Source organism: Cydia fagiglandana, chromosome 13, assembly GCF_963556715.1.
Source record: "Cydia fagiglandana chromosome 13, ilCydFagi1.1, whole genome shotgun sequence".
In the NCBI taxonomy this organism is placed as follows: domain Eukaryota; kingdom Metazoa; phylum Arthropoda; class Insecta; order Lepidoptera; family Tortricidae; genus Cydia; species Cydia fagiglandana.
Genome location: NC_085944.1, coordinates 13,832,623 through 13,849,221, shown reverse-complemented (window position 1 = coordinate 13,849,221; position 16,599 = coordinate 13,832,623). Strand labels below are relative to the sequence as shown.

General features: G+C 37.8%; 1 protein-coding gene across 1 annotated transcript; it reads right to left on the bottom strand.

The window, feature by feature from the left end:
• Positions 1-5,601: 5,601 nt before the first annotated feature.
• LOC134670354 (peroxisomal membrane protein PEX14) lies at positions 5,602-11,895 on the bottom strand. The gene is made up of 4 exons (XM_063528172.1): positions 11,674-11,895; positions 10,724-10,987; positions 9,908-10,119; positions 5,602-5,812 (listed from the first exon to the last, which is right to left on the bottom strand). Exons 1-4 carry the CDS (start codon positions 11,722-11,724, stop codon positions 5,602-5,604), a joined length of 738 nt encoding a protein of 245 aa, XP_063384242.1. The 5' UTR covers positions 11,725-11,895.
• Positions 11,896-16,599: the final 4,704 nt, after the last annotated feature.

Genomic DNA, 16,599 nt, shown 5'->3' with positions numbered 1-16,599 from the left:
AATAAAGGATAGGGATGTTGTTATGATTGTAAATAAGTTTTCGTCAAAACTACTTGGATTGATAAATTTGATTGACCAGGCATATTGTGTTTTATACATACTAGAGTACAAAAGTAAATTAAAAGCACACATATTTATCATTGGTTTATTTTATGACTAAAATATTAGACACCCTAATATTTGGAATGGGATATTTTGTTAATTATTCTGTGCAATCAACTTTTTTCTGTTCTTTACCACAATCACGACTACTAGCTTACTAATAACAATCATAAAGCATATGACGTCCCAAAAGGTACCTTATGACGGTTGGCGCATACGCTATTATTAAGACGAAACAGGAGCAGAGTTTTAAATATTTTAGGTAAATAAACCCGTCTCGCTAACGGAAGCGGCTCCTAAAACTAGTGCAATAAGGACAAGGCCAAAAATCCTGCGTAAAAATCGAGGTTTCGTACTCGACTGTTTCTTCCTCCAAAACTCAACCAATCGTAACCAAATTTGGAAATCTAAATGATTATGAAATTATCTGTGTCGGACCGTTTTGCTTTTTTGTCTAATTGATATCGGTTTTGAATACTACGCCTCTCATTGCGGCATAGTCAATTAGGCCAATTTAGCCGTTTTTGAAGGACTCATTAAAAAACAAAAATATCATAAAAAGCAAAACGGTCCAACTCAGATATTGACAATATTAATCTGTGTTGAAAAAATCATTGCTCTAGCATCAAAACCCACGGAGGAAACAGTCGAGTACGTTTGTATGGAGAAATGACCAATGACCTTCCGCTCTAATATTATTGCGGCGCTATGCAACGTAAGCGCCAGCCGCCATAAGGTAATTTTTAGCCGTGGAACGTCACATATGCATTTTCTAAGAGTACCAGGCGTATTCGAGTTTTAGTTATATTTGATCTGTTTCCAATATGATACTGATATGTCAGATTTATATGGTTGAAGAATATCACTTTTTACACTGTCAGATCAGATCATTTCGGAAACAATCGAATACGCCTGTAAGTACCGACCAGAAATAATTTTGGAAGCATATCGTGTTTATTTATATGGGTTACTTAGTCAATTGGGGTCACTGTGCCCACAGGGACAAATCAAAATAACACCCAAAAATTTGATTCACCTATTTATCTAAAATTTCTAACAGTCATTATGCACAATACTGAGCAACTCCGGAAGCAAGTGTTAAAAGCATTTCAAATGCATACAAACAGTTTTCTAGTTTTAATTATACAGATACATAGACTAGGAATCCTCTCGACCGAGTTTAGAGCAATTATTTCATGCAACCGATGATGCCAAAAATGCGGGGGTGCGCGTGACGAGGTGAGCGAATTCCCGTGCCGTGATTGGTCCGTTCAAAGACACGGACGTCACACAAAGACACTTTCGACTCGAACATGGGGCAAAATTACCGTATGCGTGGCAGAGGGGGTAGCGCGACTATGCTCAGTCTGGAGGATGTTTTGTCTGTGTACAGATGTAACCACCTAACCCCCTTATTCATAAACGTATATTAAAGTTGACAAGCCGATAATAATCGTTTGTCCCTTTCCGACGTACGGGTATGATGGAAAGGGACAAACGATTATAAACGTATACGAATAAGGGGGTAAGTAGATACACCTGTATAATTAAAACATTTAGTAGGTACAGTATAAAGTACATAATATTTTACTATGTCATAAAGTTTAGCAATGGAATCTACTAACATATTAGCTTTGTATAGTCAGCAGCAGAAGTTGCTAAGCGGGCGAGGTGTTCAAAATTACCTTGACACGCTCTTATTCTATTAACAATAAAGTCGCGTCAAGATCATTTTGAACACCTGACCCGCTTAGCAACTTCTGCTGCTGACTGTATCACTGTTTTAACCACGTACAGTCAACAGCAGAAGTTGCTAAGCGGGCTAGGTGCTTCTGCTGCTGACTGTACCTACATTATTATAATAGACGAGACAAAATAATTCTAGAGTGCAAAATATTGAAGCGCTATACGTTTGACAATCCACCTACTATTTTGTACGTATAATAACGCCATCTACCTCAGCTGTCAAAACAGTGGATACAATATGGCGAGCGACGGCGGCGGCGGCAACCATAGGTGGGAACGATAGGTCCGATCGCTGTGTCTCGCTATGGTTGCCGCCGCCGCCGTCGCCGGTTGCGCAAAGTCGTGCTTAGAATTGTAGGTAGGTACAAAAAATATCATCGAATTTCTAGTTACACAAATGACACATTTACCTATTTGACAGTGAACATTAATTTTTAAATTTACAACACTCATGAAATTTCTTTTTGTCTTTTTTATATCGGGAATTTTCTAATTTAATTATGAGCTTTTAATTGTAATTTGAATTATTCAAAATATTATAATATGTTATCTCCCACTTCCAACTAATAAAAAATCCAGTAAACAAATAATAACAAGCGTTAATCTAAGTTAACCACTAAGGGCCACTTGCACCATTAACCGGGGTTAACTGGTTAAATCTGGGGTTACCAGTACAATTTGACACTGGGTTATAGTCAGACCGTAAGTCTGCAGCGATTTTGATAGCCCATGCAGTGCAAGTGTCACTTTAAACGTCAAACTTCTATGAAATTATGAAGTAACATAACACTTACACTGCGTGGGCTATCAAATCCGCTGCACACTTTGTTTGGTGCGACTCTAACGGTTTAACTGGTTAACCCCGGGTTAGTGGGTTGGTGCAATTGGCGCTAACCTAAACAACTAGTACGAAGTTCACAATAAAACAGTAGTTTCATGTTATCCATGATTGTTCAATTGACTACATTGGGGGCCTACCGCGACCTTCGAAATGGCATATCTGTCTCTTTCGCTCGAATACAAGTGCAACAGATAGAGAGATAACGAAATTTCGATGTGCGCGGTAGCCCATCAACTATTACTGTTTTTCATTTGTTTTCTCATTTATTGTATTATTCATAAAACTTTACGGGTCTGATTTATAGTTCGTTTTTTTAGCATTAGAAAGAACTTCGCAGAAGTAAGCTTGTGGTTCCAAATCCGGCACTTTTAGCGGTAATAATTTGAAGTAAATTATATGTATTGACCATGCTACATTAGATAATTCAATAATTATTAACAATTACAGAGCCTGATAAAAATTGCACGCTTGCTTCTGTGGAGTTCTTTCTAATGCTAAAAAAAACGAACTATAGTTAAATTATGTTTATCCCTTTCTTACAAATTCATATATTAAAATAACAGATAAGGACAAACGATTATTAGCTAATTTAGGTTTGTAGTGCGTTTATGAATAAGGGGAGAAAACATCTAATATCGTTATTCACTTCCAGAATCTGAAATAGAATAATTCTATTTACTGACAAACATTGTATCAAATCGTACCAGTTATTAATTTTGGCAATACCTCTCTACAATTACCTAATACAGACATTCGTCTAATATAACCATAATAGCCCAATCACAACACGAATAAAAATCCTATGAAATATATTAATTCATAATACATTATTTATGTCAAATGCTCCACAATAAAAAAGGTTCCATCTTATAATTTTGAGCGTAAGAAAGAATAGTTATTAATTTTTCATTAATTGAATTCACCAGTTAAAAGTACGGAAAACCGATATTAAGGTTAGTTTCATTATGATGATAGTATCTACATATGAGAGCGGTGCCACACTGGCGATTTGAAAGCGAGGCGAGCGCGTACTGTCACAATCACAATAGAATGGGTATTCCAGTATTTCCAGTATGACAGTACACAGCGAAATCGTTACGCGATCGACAAAGATATCTAGGGACTGGGCTATAACCGCGAACATCGAAGTTCGCAAATTGCGGGGATTTTTCTCTGTCACTCTAATTACACCTTCGTTGGAGTAAAAGAGAAAGATCCCCGCAATTTGCGAATTTCGGTTTTCACGGTAGACGCTCTGGCTTTACGGGCAATAATAATGAGGCATGACAGGGGCCAGTACAGTGACACCGCCACAACGCGATTGGTTGATGAGTTCACATCACGCGCGCAATTGGTCGCTACTATAGTTCGTTTTCTTTAGCATTAGAAATAAGGTAAACAATCTTGATGTGTATTTTAATTGAAAAACACATTTTAAAAACAAGTTACGGCTAATATGTAACAATTATGAATCTAATACGAAGTTATAGCTTTTGATTTTTAAAAAGCGTTTTTTAATTAAAATACATGTCAAGATCGCTTACCTTCTTGCAAGTTCATTCTGCGTTAAGAATGCACGATTGGTTGGAATTCGTGAGTAACACCGCAGAACTAGTACCATTTTTAGTGCCCGTAAGGCCATGCAGTCCATAGATATATACGCACTCGCCTCGTTTTCAACTCGCTCGCAAATCGCCAGTGTGGCTCCGCTCTTAGTGTGATGTGTCTGTCGTTGTGATGTTTAGAACCTATTTATCGTGAGAACGGTGCCCGTTGTCATTCTGCAGGACCCAGTTGGACTAGATCGATTTATTGGTAGCACGGCGATGGGGTTCATGTGCTGAAAAAAAAAGATACACATTACACTTACAATAATTATCAAAAATTGATTTGAAAACTTAAAATATCACATTTCTGACAGCTATTCCATTCCAATACAAGATTGAATTATGTATGTCGGCGGCCGATCGTAAGATCAGGCAGATCGTAATGTTCCTGTGTAATGTTTTGACGATTGTGACATTAAACCAATATATAGGTAGGATAGGTTCGTTAGGTTGCTTTAGATGAATGCAAACTGCCCAGAAATAGTTAGGAGCCCCGCTCCGTCGACTCAGGGAACGGGTCAAAGATTTTCACGTTTCACGATATGCCTAGGAATTTCACGATATGCCTGATCTTACGATCGGCCGCCGACATGTATTATGATTCGATTGAAGTGTAAGTTCATTAATTAACTTTAAAGAAACAGTGGGAGGGTGTTAAACAGAATTCAATAGAGTTTGAACCGCCATTGGCTGCGGCTCCTTTGTGGCTACTTGTCTTCCACAATCGCCTCCGAGAGAGAGTGAGAAACAGCACACGAGAGGTACAAGAATGAGTGAAAGGAAAGAAGATAGACTCACATGATCCCCAAACTGCTATCGCTGTTCTTAGTCGCCTGCTCCCTCTCACTAGAGTTAGAACCGCCGGACTCGGACCGTTGGCTGCGGCTTCTATGTGGCTTCTTGTCCACACCACCTCCGAAAGAGACAGAACATACAAGAGGGGAATGGGTGGGAAGGAGAAACTCACATGATCTCCAAACTGCTGTCGCTGTTCTTAGTCGCCTGCTCCCCCTCACTAGAGTTAGAACCGCCAGACTCTGAACGTTGATTGCGGCTTCTATGTGGCTTCGTGTCTTCCACAACCGCCTCCGAAAGAGACAGAATATACAAGAGGGGAACGGGTGGGAGGGAGAGACTCACGTGATCTCCAAACTGCTGTCGCTGTTCTTAGTCGCCTGCTCCCCCTCGCTAGAGTTAGAACCGCCAGACTCTGATCGTTGGCTACGGCTTCTATGTGGCTTCTTGTCAACACCACCTCCGAAAGAGACAGGACATACAAGAGGGGAATGGGTGGGAAGGAGAGACTCACATGATCTCCAAACTGCTGTCGCTATTCTTAGTCGCCTGCTCCCCCTCGCTAGAGTTAGAACCGCCAGACTCTGAGCGTTGACTGCGGCTCCTATGAGGCTTCTTGTCCTCAACGGCCGCTTCGGTGGACGTGGCTTCTTCGGACTGACGCTGCCAGGCCGGGATAGATGGCGGCTCGGACCGGGTCTTTATTGATGGGAATTGGTTCCTGAAATATGTTGGGGATAATTATTTGTCAAGCTTCACAAATAACTTTGTTATAAATAAATAAAAAGGGTAGTAAAGAGTAGATAGTTCATTTACGGTCTCGTTGTACATTCTACTATGGGGTTGGCAACTGTCAAAGATTTGCATAGACGGCACCATCCTTGCGCCATCTTAGCTTGCCCCCTTTTCTACGAGATTTGGCTTAAAGCGCTTGAAAACGAGGGCATTAACACAAAAATTTTACACAATTCTAGGGATTGACAGGGTAAGCTATACTGGCGCCATCTGCTAAATTCGACCGGCCAACCCCATTTACCATACAGCGAGACGCAAATGAGGGTCCTAGCCAAGACGCCAAACGTTTGTACTACAACAAGAAACGCTTTCTGTGTCTCTATCACTCTTACATATTAATGCGATAGAAAGACAGATACCGTTTAGTTTTTGTACCCTGTTCTATTACAGAATCGATGCAAAACGGGCGGATTTGCAATTTCTAAAGTAGGCTAAAAGTCGGCGACCTCTTATCAAATACAAACACTTATTAGTTACTTGGTTACCTAGTTCCTACAAAACTACACAAATTATACAACTCGATAACCACTGAAGCGTTACTTTGTTTTTTTGAAACTTATGTATTAATCCATAAGATTCGTAATTGAATATTTATTTTTAGACTTTTACGCGTACTTCATTAGCGGTCTTACTTAATGTAGCTATTGAAGCAAATCGTTTTGAGTACGATTGATTATTGCCTTTGTTAGGCAAATGTAGGGTGAATATATATTTATTTGTTGTATTTATACGGGGAACACAAACTATTCCTGCCTATAGTTCTTTTTTTAGCATTAGAAAGAACTTGCAAGAAGGTAAGCGATCTTGACATGGCTTTTAATTGAAAAGGTTTTTTAAAGATCAGTAACTATTACTTATGAAAGCAGAAGAATATAAATGATCGTATTACATTCATAATTGTAACATATTTGCCGTAACTTATTTTTAAAATGTGTTTTTCAATTAAAAGACACATCAAGATTGTTTACCTTATTTCTAATGCTAAAGAAAACGAACTATAAGGCCCCATTCGCACGAGCGCTATTTCGCACGCTAAATTAGATTTAACCACCAAGGCGTAAAGTCGAAAATCCAACAACACTTGATAAAAAGCGCCACCGCCATTGTGTGAATAAATACACATGTATTCATTTAAGTCATTCAAACTTTTTTAACGCGCGTTGGTAAAGCGCCTCTCTCTGGTAGCAATTCGGGTGCCTCAGGCCCCACCAAGCTGTTACGCGCTCGCAGCCGCGGGTTCTTTGCCATCCCGTCGGCCAGGACGCGTGCGTTCTTTTACTATATCAAGCGATGACGACGCAATTAAATAGCATCTTAAACAACGATAGACTCACCTATTCAAAAGTATTCCTTCAACCGAAGCTAAAGCTTGAACACGCCAAAACGTGGGCACACATTTTTGCTTATACATTTTGGAAAGGGTGGTTAAATTTTATTACTTTACTTAAATTAAAATCGCTATAAGGACTGTATCGTTTATTATAAATACAAATAAAACCTGGTCTAACTGTTGACGTGTGTATTATTTTGTATTACTATGTTCTTAAGGTATACTCTGGGGGTATTTATAAGCCATATCTGATATAAGAAGGTTTTACATTTATTTTATTTTAGGGACTTTATGATGATTTTAATACCGTCTAGCAATTGTAATTTGGACAAGCCTATCGAGCTTAATTTGAGACTATTTCACCGATTCCTTGGTACGATTTAAAGAAACAAAAGGTTAATATGCTGCCAAAATATGCCATCTAAGTGTCCTTTTCATGATTGCTCAATTGAACATCCACAGAATAAATGTGGTGATTTTTTATCTTTACATGAAAACGACTTTTTATGCAACATTTTGGATGCCCGTCAATTTCTGACGCCAGCGAAATGAGGGAAACAGCTAAAAGAATCTACCGAAATCCAAAGCCTAACGGACATTCATGGCGTTGAACCATGGCTAGAACAGGTCGATAGAAACGCTCCATGATGGTTATATTGTATACCAAAGTCGGGGTTGTCGTAAGTAACATGCCATATTCTCTAAAAGGCCACCAAGCACAGATCCAAAACTTTTTTTCCAACTAAAAGAAATGATTAGACTATGCCCAGATGTTTCGCTTTACGAATCATATGTAATTGCTGTTTACATAGTACGATTTTTTTTGTGTAATATCTCGTCTTGTTCGCAAACCGTAAATTTTCTTGTAGTATTTGTCCAAAATCGTTGTAGTTACTCGGGAGGATTGGGTAAATATTGTCCAAACCATATGCTTTACGTGATCTCCCAGGACGAAATGTTACTTATTATTAAAGCACTAATTAAACTATATGTGTAATTTTTTAATAAAAATATAATACCAGAAAAAACGGCTAAGTAAAGTTGTATTTATAATAAACGATACAGTCCTTAGTATGAGGAATATATGATACCACAATAGTTGTCAATTGTATGATTCGTTTTCATGATAACGAGCTTTAAACAATAACTGAGCGAAATCACTTTGCACCAATAGAATTGGAAAAGTCGATTAGGCTAAAGAACCTTGTGAAAATGTTAATATATCGAGGATCGATTAGTTTTTGTGTTTTTGAAATGTTGCGGAGACGTCAATGAATGGAAAGACAACCAGAAAGCAGAATAACACGAGATACAAATGAGAAAAAAAAAGAAACTAGGAAAATACAGCGTTCTTACATAAAGACCGAAACCAAATTTTTCTTATGTTGCAAAAAACGTACAAATATCTCAAATTTATGTACAAAAAGAGAAGTCAAGTTAAATTAAGAGCTAGCAAGAGCTTATCTGCTCCCAAAATAGTGGTGCTAAATGAAATTTGTATGCAAAATGTAGGATATTAAAACGTTTCATCATTTTTAACGTATTTGAGCGTGTTAGGTGTTAGACGATGGTTCTATAGAAATACATACTTCAAGCAATACACAAAATAAAAAGTTTGACTTGTATGAGTTGCTAATACATTCCCGAAGATTGCAAGATAAAAATAATGCTAAGTATCCCCATTATTTATTGGTTGAGCCAGCTACTTGTGATTGCATCAAGCGACGCCGTTAATTGATTCGCATAAGGGACATTGACTATAGAAATGTATGCAAGAAACATTTGCGAAAATGACCTAAACCTATTTTAAAGAAGCCACAGCTCACAGTTACTATTTTGGTAGCATTCATCGTGTTGTCATTACACTATAACAGTGACGAAGGGGTATTAACATGATGGACATGCTGACAATGCCAAAAGGGTACTTTTGGCGGATGGTAATAAATGAAGGCGGATGGCAATGGACTGGGCCCATATCAATGAATATTTGAAAAAGACACCCGTTAAAGTTATATTATCAACTTATCCGCAAATAACTCTGGCTTGGACTACTTAAGCATACAGTAATCATGTCGTGCAAAGTGCCTGTGTCCTGGTCATCACGAAGTCTGTGACATGTCAAATCCTGAGGCTGAAATGATAGTCTAGTATATTAGCATGATAAACTATAATATTTTCAATTATATTCAATATATATTTCGCTCCATTAGACCTTTATTTTCTATTTATTTGTAATTTTATGTGCCCACGTTTTGGCGTGTTCAAGCTTTATGTCAGCCTTCAGCCCATCCAGTTGCGTCCGTAAAGAGCTCTGTGCCGAAGCCTGCATCTCCCCGCGCAGTGACGTCATACTCGTGTTCAATATGTCCAGGGATTTGCGATTTATGGCTACTCTTTATAAACGTCATGGTAACCAAATAGTTTCAAGAGGCCTCACTGTGATGTTGATTAAAAAACTCACCTATTCAAAAGTATTCCTTTAACCGAAGCTATGTCAGCCTTCAGTCCATCCAGTTGCGTCCGTAAAGAGCTCTGTGCCGAAGCCTGCATCTCCCCGCGCAGTGACGTCATAGTCGTCATACTCGTGTTCAATATGTCCAGGGATTTGCGATTTATGGCTACTCTTTATAAACGTCATGGTAACCAAATAGTTTCAAGAGGCCTCACTGTGATGTTGATTAAAAAACTCACCTATTCAAAAGTATTCCTTTAACTGAAGCAAGGTCAGCCTTCAGCCCATCCAGTTGCGTCCGTAAAGAGCTCTGTGCCGAAGCTTGCATCTCCCCGCGCAGTGACGTCATACTCGTGTTCAGTATGTCCAGGGATTTGCGGATTTCCTCGAGACATTCGGCCGTCGTTTTGCGTTTAGGCTCCTCGACGAATAGGATGTGCCGTATACAGTTCTGGAAGATTTTTTTATAGGTGAAAATGATGAAATTATAAATCCGTCACCCTGGGATGACGTATACGCAATGACGTGTCTTACGCGTTACGTTTTTGTCGTACATTTTGCTGCGGTCCCTTCCATTTACCGTGCCACTGACGCCACGGGGGTAAAATTTAGTTTTTTGATTAAATAATGCCAAACTAAAAGTGGGGTGTTTTTCAGTAGATTTTCATCAAAAAACGATCGACGTCAAATGCCGTCTTTGGCGTCGTTGTCACGACGCGTTGACGTGAATTGCCGTCTGTGGCGTTCAAAAGGTTAAAACGAGAATGAATCTGTCTAAGCTAATTGTGCTTCGGTTTGAATAGAATAAAGTGAGAGAGTGTCATTATAAACGTCATAGTTTCATAGAGATTTGACATTAATGATGACATTGCCACACTTTGCCATTGCTTAGCTAAGAGGATTGCTTTTACATTATCCATAGAAAATTGAAGGTTGGCTTTGCTCTAATTACAGCCAAAACTGAGTTGACAGAAACATGATTTTTATACCAAAACTGGTCAAACCAAAACTTCGGATATACACTAATTAGAATCAAAACTTAAGCATAAACCCACCTTATACAGCCAGTAGCAACCATATGCAAACCCCCCATACACCAGTAAAGGTAGGATATGTTCTCTAAACCACGACTGCCTAGAGTGCTGGAAGAACATCAACTCCGAGGTCAACGAAGGTCCATCTAACAAGTCTCCACATTTCTCAACAGCCCTGGCTATCTCCAAGTCTGTGAGACCTTTGGCCCGGAGAAACCGCTCCTTGCTCTCCATGGTGCAGCGGTTCACATTTGGGTTTTTAAGGAAATTTACTGCAGTTGTTACCTACAAAGGAAATAAGGTTACACCTTAATTACACCTTTATAGAAATATTCATACAATACAATATCGTTTTATAAAAAAATGGATGTTATGTGCTCTTTTCAGTATAACAAGCAAAAAACTGGACAAGTGCGAGTCAGACTCGTTCACCAAGGGTTCCATACTTTTTAGAATTTGTTGTAATAGCGGCAGAAAAACATCATCTGTGAAAATTTCAACTGTCTAACTATCACAGTTCATGAAATACAACCTGATGACAGACAGTGGAATCTTAGTAATACCTAAAAATACAATATATACATCACTGTTTCTAATTACAATAAATAAAACTAACATTTTCTCTGATAGAATATTAATGGTATTACAATTTACAATTGAATTGCTAATGGCAAATTTTAAGTATGCCTAAATGTTTATTCTACACATATACAAATTGAGTTTCCATTACTAATATAAACAGTACCGTACAATAGGTACTAATTGAGTTTTCATAACAGCTCAATCGCGGAAACGAATGAAATTTTAAGCTAAAGAGCGAAGGTCGATGAAATTGAATTTTACTAAGAAAGTAGCTGCCAATACATATAAGTACACAATCTTTTTATTTTAAAAAGGTACATTTTGATTATCAGCGTATAATAGTAATCTCATTGATTGCTGCAAAGACAAAGAGGTCAGAAAATAATTACCAAATTCTCCCGAACTTCTGATGCCGCGTTTACTAAAGCATCTGCCGACATGTTTGCCGTAATTTAATTTGTCAAACTTGCAGCACAAACTTTAAACGCACAAAAGGAAATGTCCTGCGATACTTGGTTATTTTAATGTAAAGTAAACATAATAATCACTTAATCACAATCGCAAAAATATTAAAATGCTTATGGTACACTATGACTTGACATGACACTGACAGCGCAGGAGCACAGAGTATACAAGCGAGTGGCAAATAATGTACGGCCACGATAATGGCCGACCTATAATCATTTCGACGTCACGCAGCGCAAGTTAATGTACTTGCGCTTGCTTATAATTATGTGCGTCAAGCAAATCTTGTCAGTAGCAATGTAAAGCAAACTAAAGTAGGGCAACACTCAAAGAGTAGTATTGCGCTAAGAAAAGCAGCAATGTACAATGTACATCGAAACGAAACTTTTTTTTCCGCTGAGCGCGCCTTGTCACGTACGTCAATTCAAATTGTCACTCGCGGATTCTCTATTGAAAATGTTTGAAATTGTTATTAATACGTATGGACGGACAAATTAAAAGCGGTGTGTGATGTTGATAAAAATGATTAACTAATTTGAAGATCTCAAAATAAAATTGTAAGTGGACTATGCCGTTAAACAAGAATGTATGAATAAAATCGTTGCTTCAGCAGGTAGATGTCATACTGGATTTTCATATTTTATTAGATTTCTCAGTTGGCACTGTAGGCATTGTAGGCACCTTAGCTTTAATTAAGCACAGTCTTGTTTAATATATTGGTATTTAATGGTGACACAGTAGAAATATCTCTTGAAATAGAATCGATTCAGAATGTAAACATTGTAAACCATTTGTAAACAAACAAGATGATGGCAGTCATTCGCGATCCACATTCCACAGATAAAGCACAGATGACACGCGATTTTCGAATTATTCGAACACAGTGTTGCTAACCCGCGATTTTTCAAATTTGCCGCCGTTTGCTACTGACAAGATTTGCTTGACCCAGTATACATACTGTGCCTTAAATTGTTTTTGACAAGTTTTCACAGACAATAAAATATGACATTGATGCATCAAGGCGGTTTGTTAACAAGGGCCTACCGGGAAATGCGAAAATCGACATTTCATTATCTGATCTGCCTCTTTATCGCTCGAATATGCAAGAGTGATAGAGAGGTTAGATAACGAAATTTCGATTTTCTTGTTTCGCGATAGACAGATTGTGACGGATAGTGGTAGTGGCGCCTGCTACGCGGAGTTTCGAGGTTTTTCCTTGGTAGCTCCATAGAGAGGATGTTTTGTCTGTGGGTAGCTCAGATGGCAGTGCACTGGGCTAGCGATTTAGTGAATTTTAGTGGTCGTGGGTTCAAGTCCCACCCAAAACAGTGAATTTTCCAGTTTAGCTTTATTGGCTTTATCTGCACATATACTTCGCATGTAAATTTATTGTTTGAGAGAAAACTTCTTAAGATTTCGCCCTTTCAGTTTCATCCTTTAACCCTTATCTAGTCTATTAAGTGTAACTTTATATTCATTAATTTGTTTGTTGAGCCTGAGTGGAGATTAAGTTTTAGTGAATCTAAACTACAAATTGCTATCGATTTAACACAGGCGCTTCGAAACAATGATGAGTGTGAATCTTATAGGTAGGTACTGTAGATTCGACGATACGCTCATTATGAAATCATAGAGTAAGAATTTAATCTGATAATTAAACTCAATAGAAATAACATTTTTATCACTTCCACGAAAATATCAATGTGTATTGAGCTATTGAGACTATTGAAAGCTTTGTAATTTACTTGGATTAATTGTTATTGACAAACTACATTGATTACCTTATAAGTATATATAGGTAGGATTAGATCATTTAGATCTTAGAAAATACATAATTAAAATAATAATATATGTAGGTACCTACTTAGGGCATACCTACTGAAAATTCCTGGATTGGCCACTTAGAAAAAAATAAGTCTTCCCGTATATCAGAATCTAGAAACTTTCAGTAGGTATAAATCTCAGAATTTTGCAAACGCTCAGACTCAGAGAGTCTATCGCTCTAGCCTAGCATATTCGAGCGATAGAGGCTGCTGTAACGAATTTTGATTTCATATTTTCGAGGGAGATCCTTAGGTTTCGGAGCCTGCCCTCTGCTCAAATGAAACATAAGAAATTTATTTTTTAATGGTAATATACAGTGTATGTATGATGATCAGACATCGTAAATTTTATAGCATTTTTGGTGGTGGTGTTATCGGAATTGGTATAAACAATTTCAACCCTATATAATGATTCTCTTCTTCTAAGTCGGTCCCTCACTGCTGAGGATCGTGACTCCGCTTACTAATTTTTCCTATGGCAGCTCTCCACTTCTCCCTGTCGGTTGCTTTGTGGAAAGCGTTGCTTAGTGTGATGTCCATCTGTGGCCCATTTTATAAAGCTACAAGTTACAATTTACAAGCGGAAGTCTCTTTCTAACCCTATGTGTTAGAACGAGACTTCCGCTTGTAAATTGTAATTTGTAGCTTTATAAAATAGGCCACTGGGCGGATATTTGGTCACACCATCTCGTTGGACTTGGTCCTCTAGGCATATAATGATTAATTAGCGTAAATTACGTTAATATTAACCTTAATTTACCATTTGAATTGCAATTATCTATACCAATTCCGTTAACACCACTTCGCTGCATCAAAAATTGCTATAAATTTACGATGTCTGATGATGATTGATGGTGGTTGGCACCATAGTAATTTGTAGGTGTAGAATCTAATAAATGTGCAGTTGATCTTATTTCATTTCATCCCTAATCTCAAAGAGTTATCATTTTACAAATTCCATTCCATTACAAATTCCTTTTCACCTTGTCAATACAATATTAAACTCTATACCACTGAGACAGAGCTCAATACGATTCGTTATCATTTTGATACTAGCTGTTGCAACGTTAAGTACAAAAAGATACCTACAATAGTTGAAGATAAGTAAACTCTATTCGCTATCTGATAATTGATAACAGCTCAGTGTGGTACGTGCTCACGCGGTGGTAATGATATTTAAAAACAATAGGTTATGCAAAAATAATATAATAACCTAGAATTGACCAAATATCAAAACAAAAAACGAAATCTCCAATTCTAAGGTAAAGTGAAAAGCGTGCACATTTATGTAACCATTTTTTCAGTTCTAGTTATGAACTGATACCAAAAGTGTGAAAGTGAAAATAAAATGTTCTCTATCGGTTTATTAACTGAGTGCTAGTTTATATTTGCGCTAATAAGGTTGTATAAAAGTGCGATTATCTCCTTGACTGGTGACATTGGAGTTTCAGGAAAACATTAAGGTAATTTAGGTAACTAAAGGTGTAATCGGGTAGGAGGTTATGACTAATATAGAATTATACATTATAGATACCTACATATTTTCAGCATTACATACCTATCGTACCATTTTTTTGCAAGGTTATGGGTTTTAATGGTCTTACTCTCAAATTGTGTACCTACTTTATTATCTTCTACATTTCATTGCAATCGCTTATAATATTAGGTTGGTCATCCACCCTGCAGCTATATGTACCTACTTGGTACCTACTATAAAAGTTCAGACAAATAATAATTCCGCCTATAGGCTTCAACAAACCTTGCAACTGTACCAAAACTGTGACAACAGTGTATATTATGTCAAACGTGGAAGTGCCACAATAATCGTAAAATTCCTATGAAAATTATGACGTGTACAATGACACTTTCACACTTCATAATTACTTCTACAGTCCATACTTTATAACTTCAATATCGTGCAGAGTTAGCTTAGACGGACTCTACCTATGATCTATCCAGTGGTGGAACTGGTGGATTTGCCCTAAGGCCAAGTAATAAATCAAGAAATAACTCAAAATGTAGTCAATATATAAATCCGCCACTGGAGCTAACTTTTAAAATTGGTGACTCACTAATTCTCAATCTTCAGTGGAAGTATAACGGTAGGCTTCGCTACTACGAGATAGCACTAGCAGACTTATCTGTAAAATTGTTGTACGAGTAGGTATAGCTGCTATCAGTGTAATTGTTACCATCACTAACAAGATTTTAACCCTGCAAATAATATGGGTCGTTCTACCGTTTCGTGCCGATTTGGCTCTATATTGGAGATTTTTTTATTTGCAAGTTACCAGTGGCGGCGCGTCAAACATATTCATAGGCAAGCCGGGGCTAATACTAATGCAGGCGTTAATTTTGCCAATTATTGATTATGGCGATGTGTGTACAACGAATGCCACTCAAGAGTCCCTTAATAAACTTGAACGTCTCCTCAACAACGGCATACGATTTATCTTTGGCCTGCGTAAATACGATCGTGTTTCCTATTACCGTCGCCAGCTCAATTGGCTCTCCATCCGTCGCCGTAGATCGCTTCGAATACTTTGTACTCTATTTTCAATCTTGTTTGAGCCTTCTGCTCCTGGATACCTAAAGAATAAGTTCCTGTTTGATACTCCTCGTCCCGGCTGTGAGCTGCGTACATCTCGTGTTCTCAAACTCTCAATTCCTGCTCACCGCACTGGGTTCACGACTAACTCCTTTGCTGTCCAGGCGAGTCGTCTCTGGAATTCACTCCCTCTCAATATTAGACAAGCCCCGAGCAAGTTAGCTTTCAAGCGGTTGCTACATAAGTATCTGCTGAAACAAGAGTTCGAGTAGTGTCCATCATTATATATTATATATTATGAGTATGTATGAAATATGTAGTAGTATATTAATTATATATATTCTAGTATATTTATTTGTGTATTCTATATGTAGTTTATCAGAATTATTAGTTGTTCGTTGCTCAGTTGTTTTCCAATGTTCTAATAAATGCCTCTGTTCTCCTTGCACCATTTTTACATGTCTCTGTTTGGCCCGATG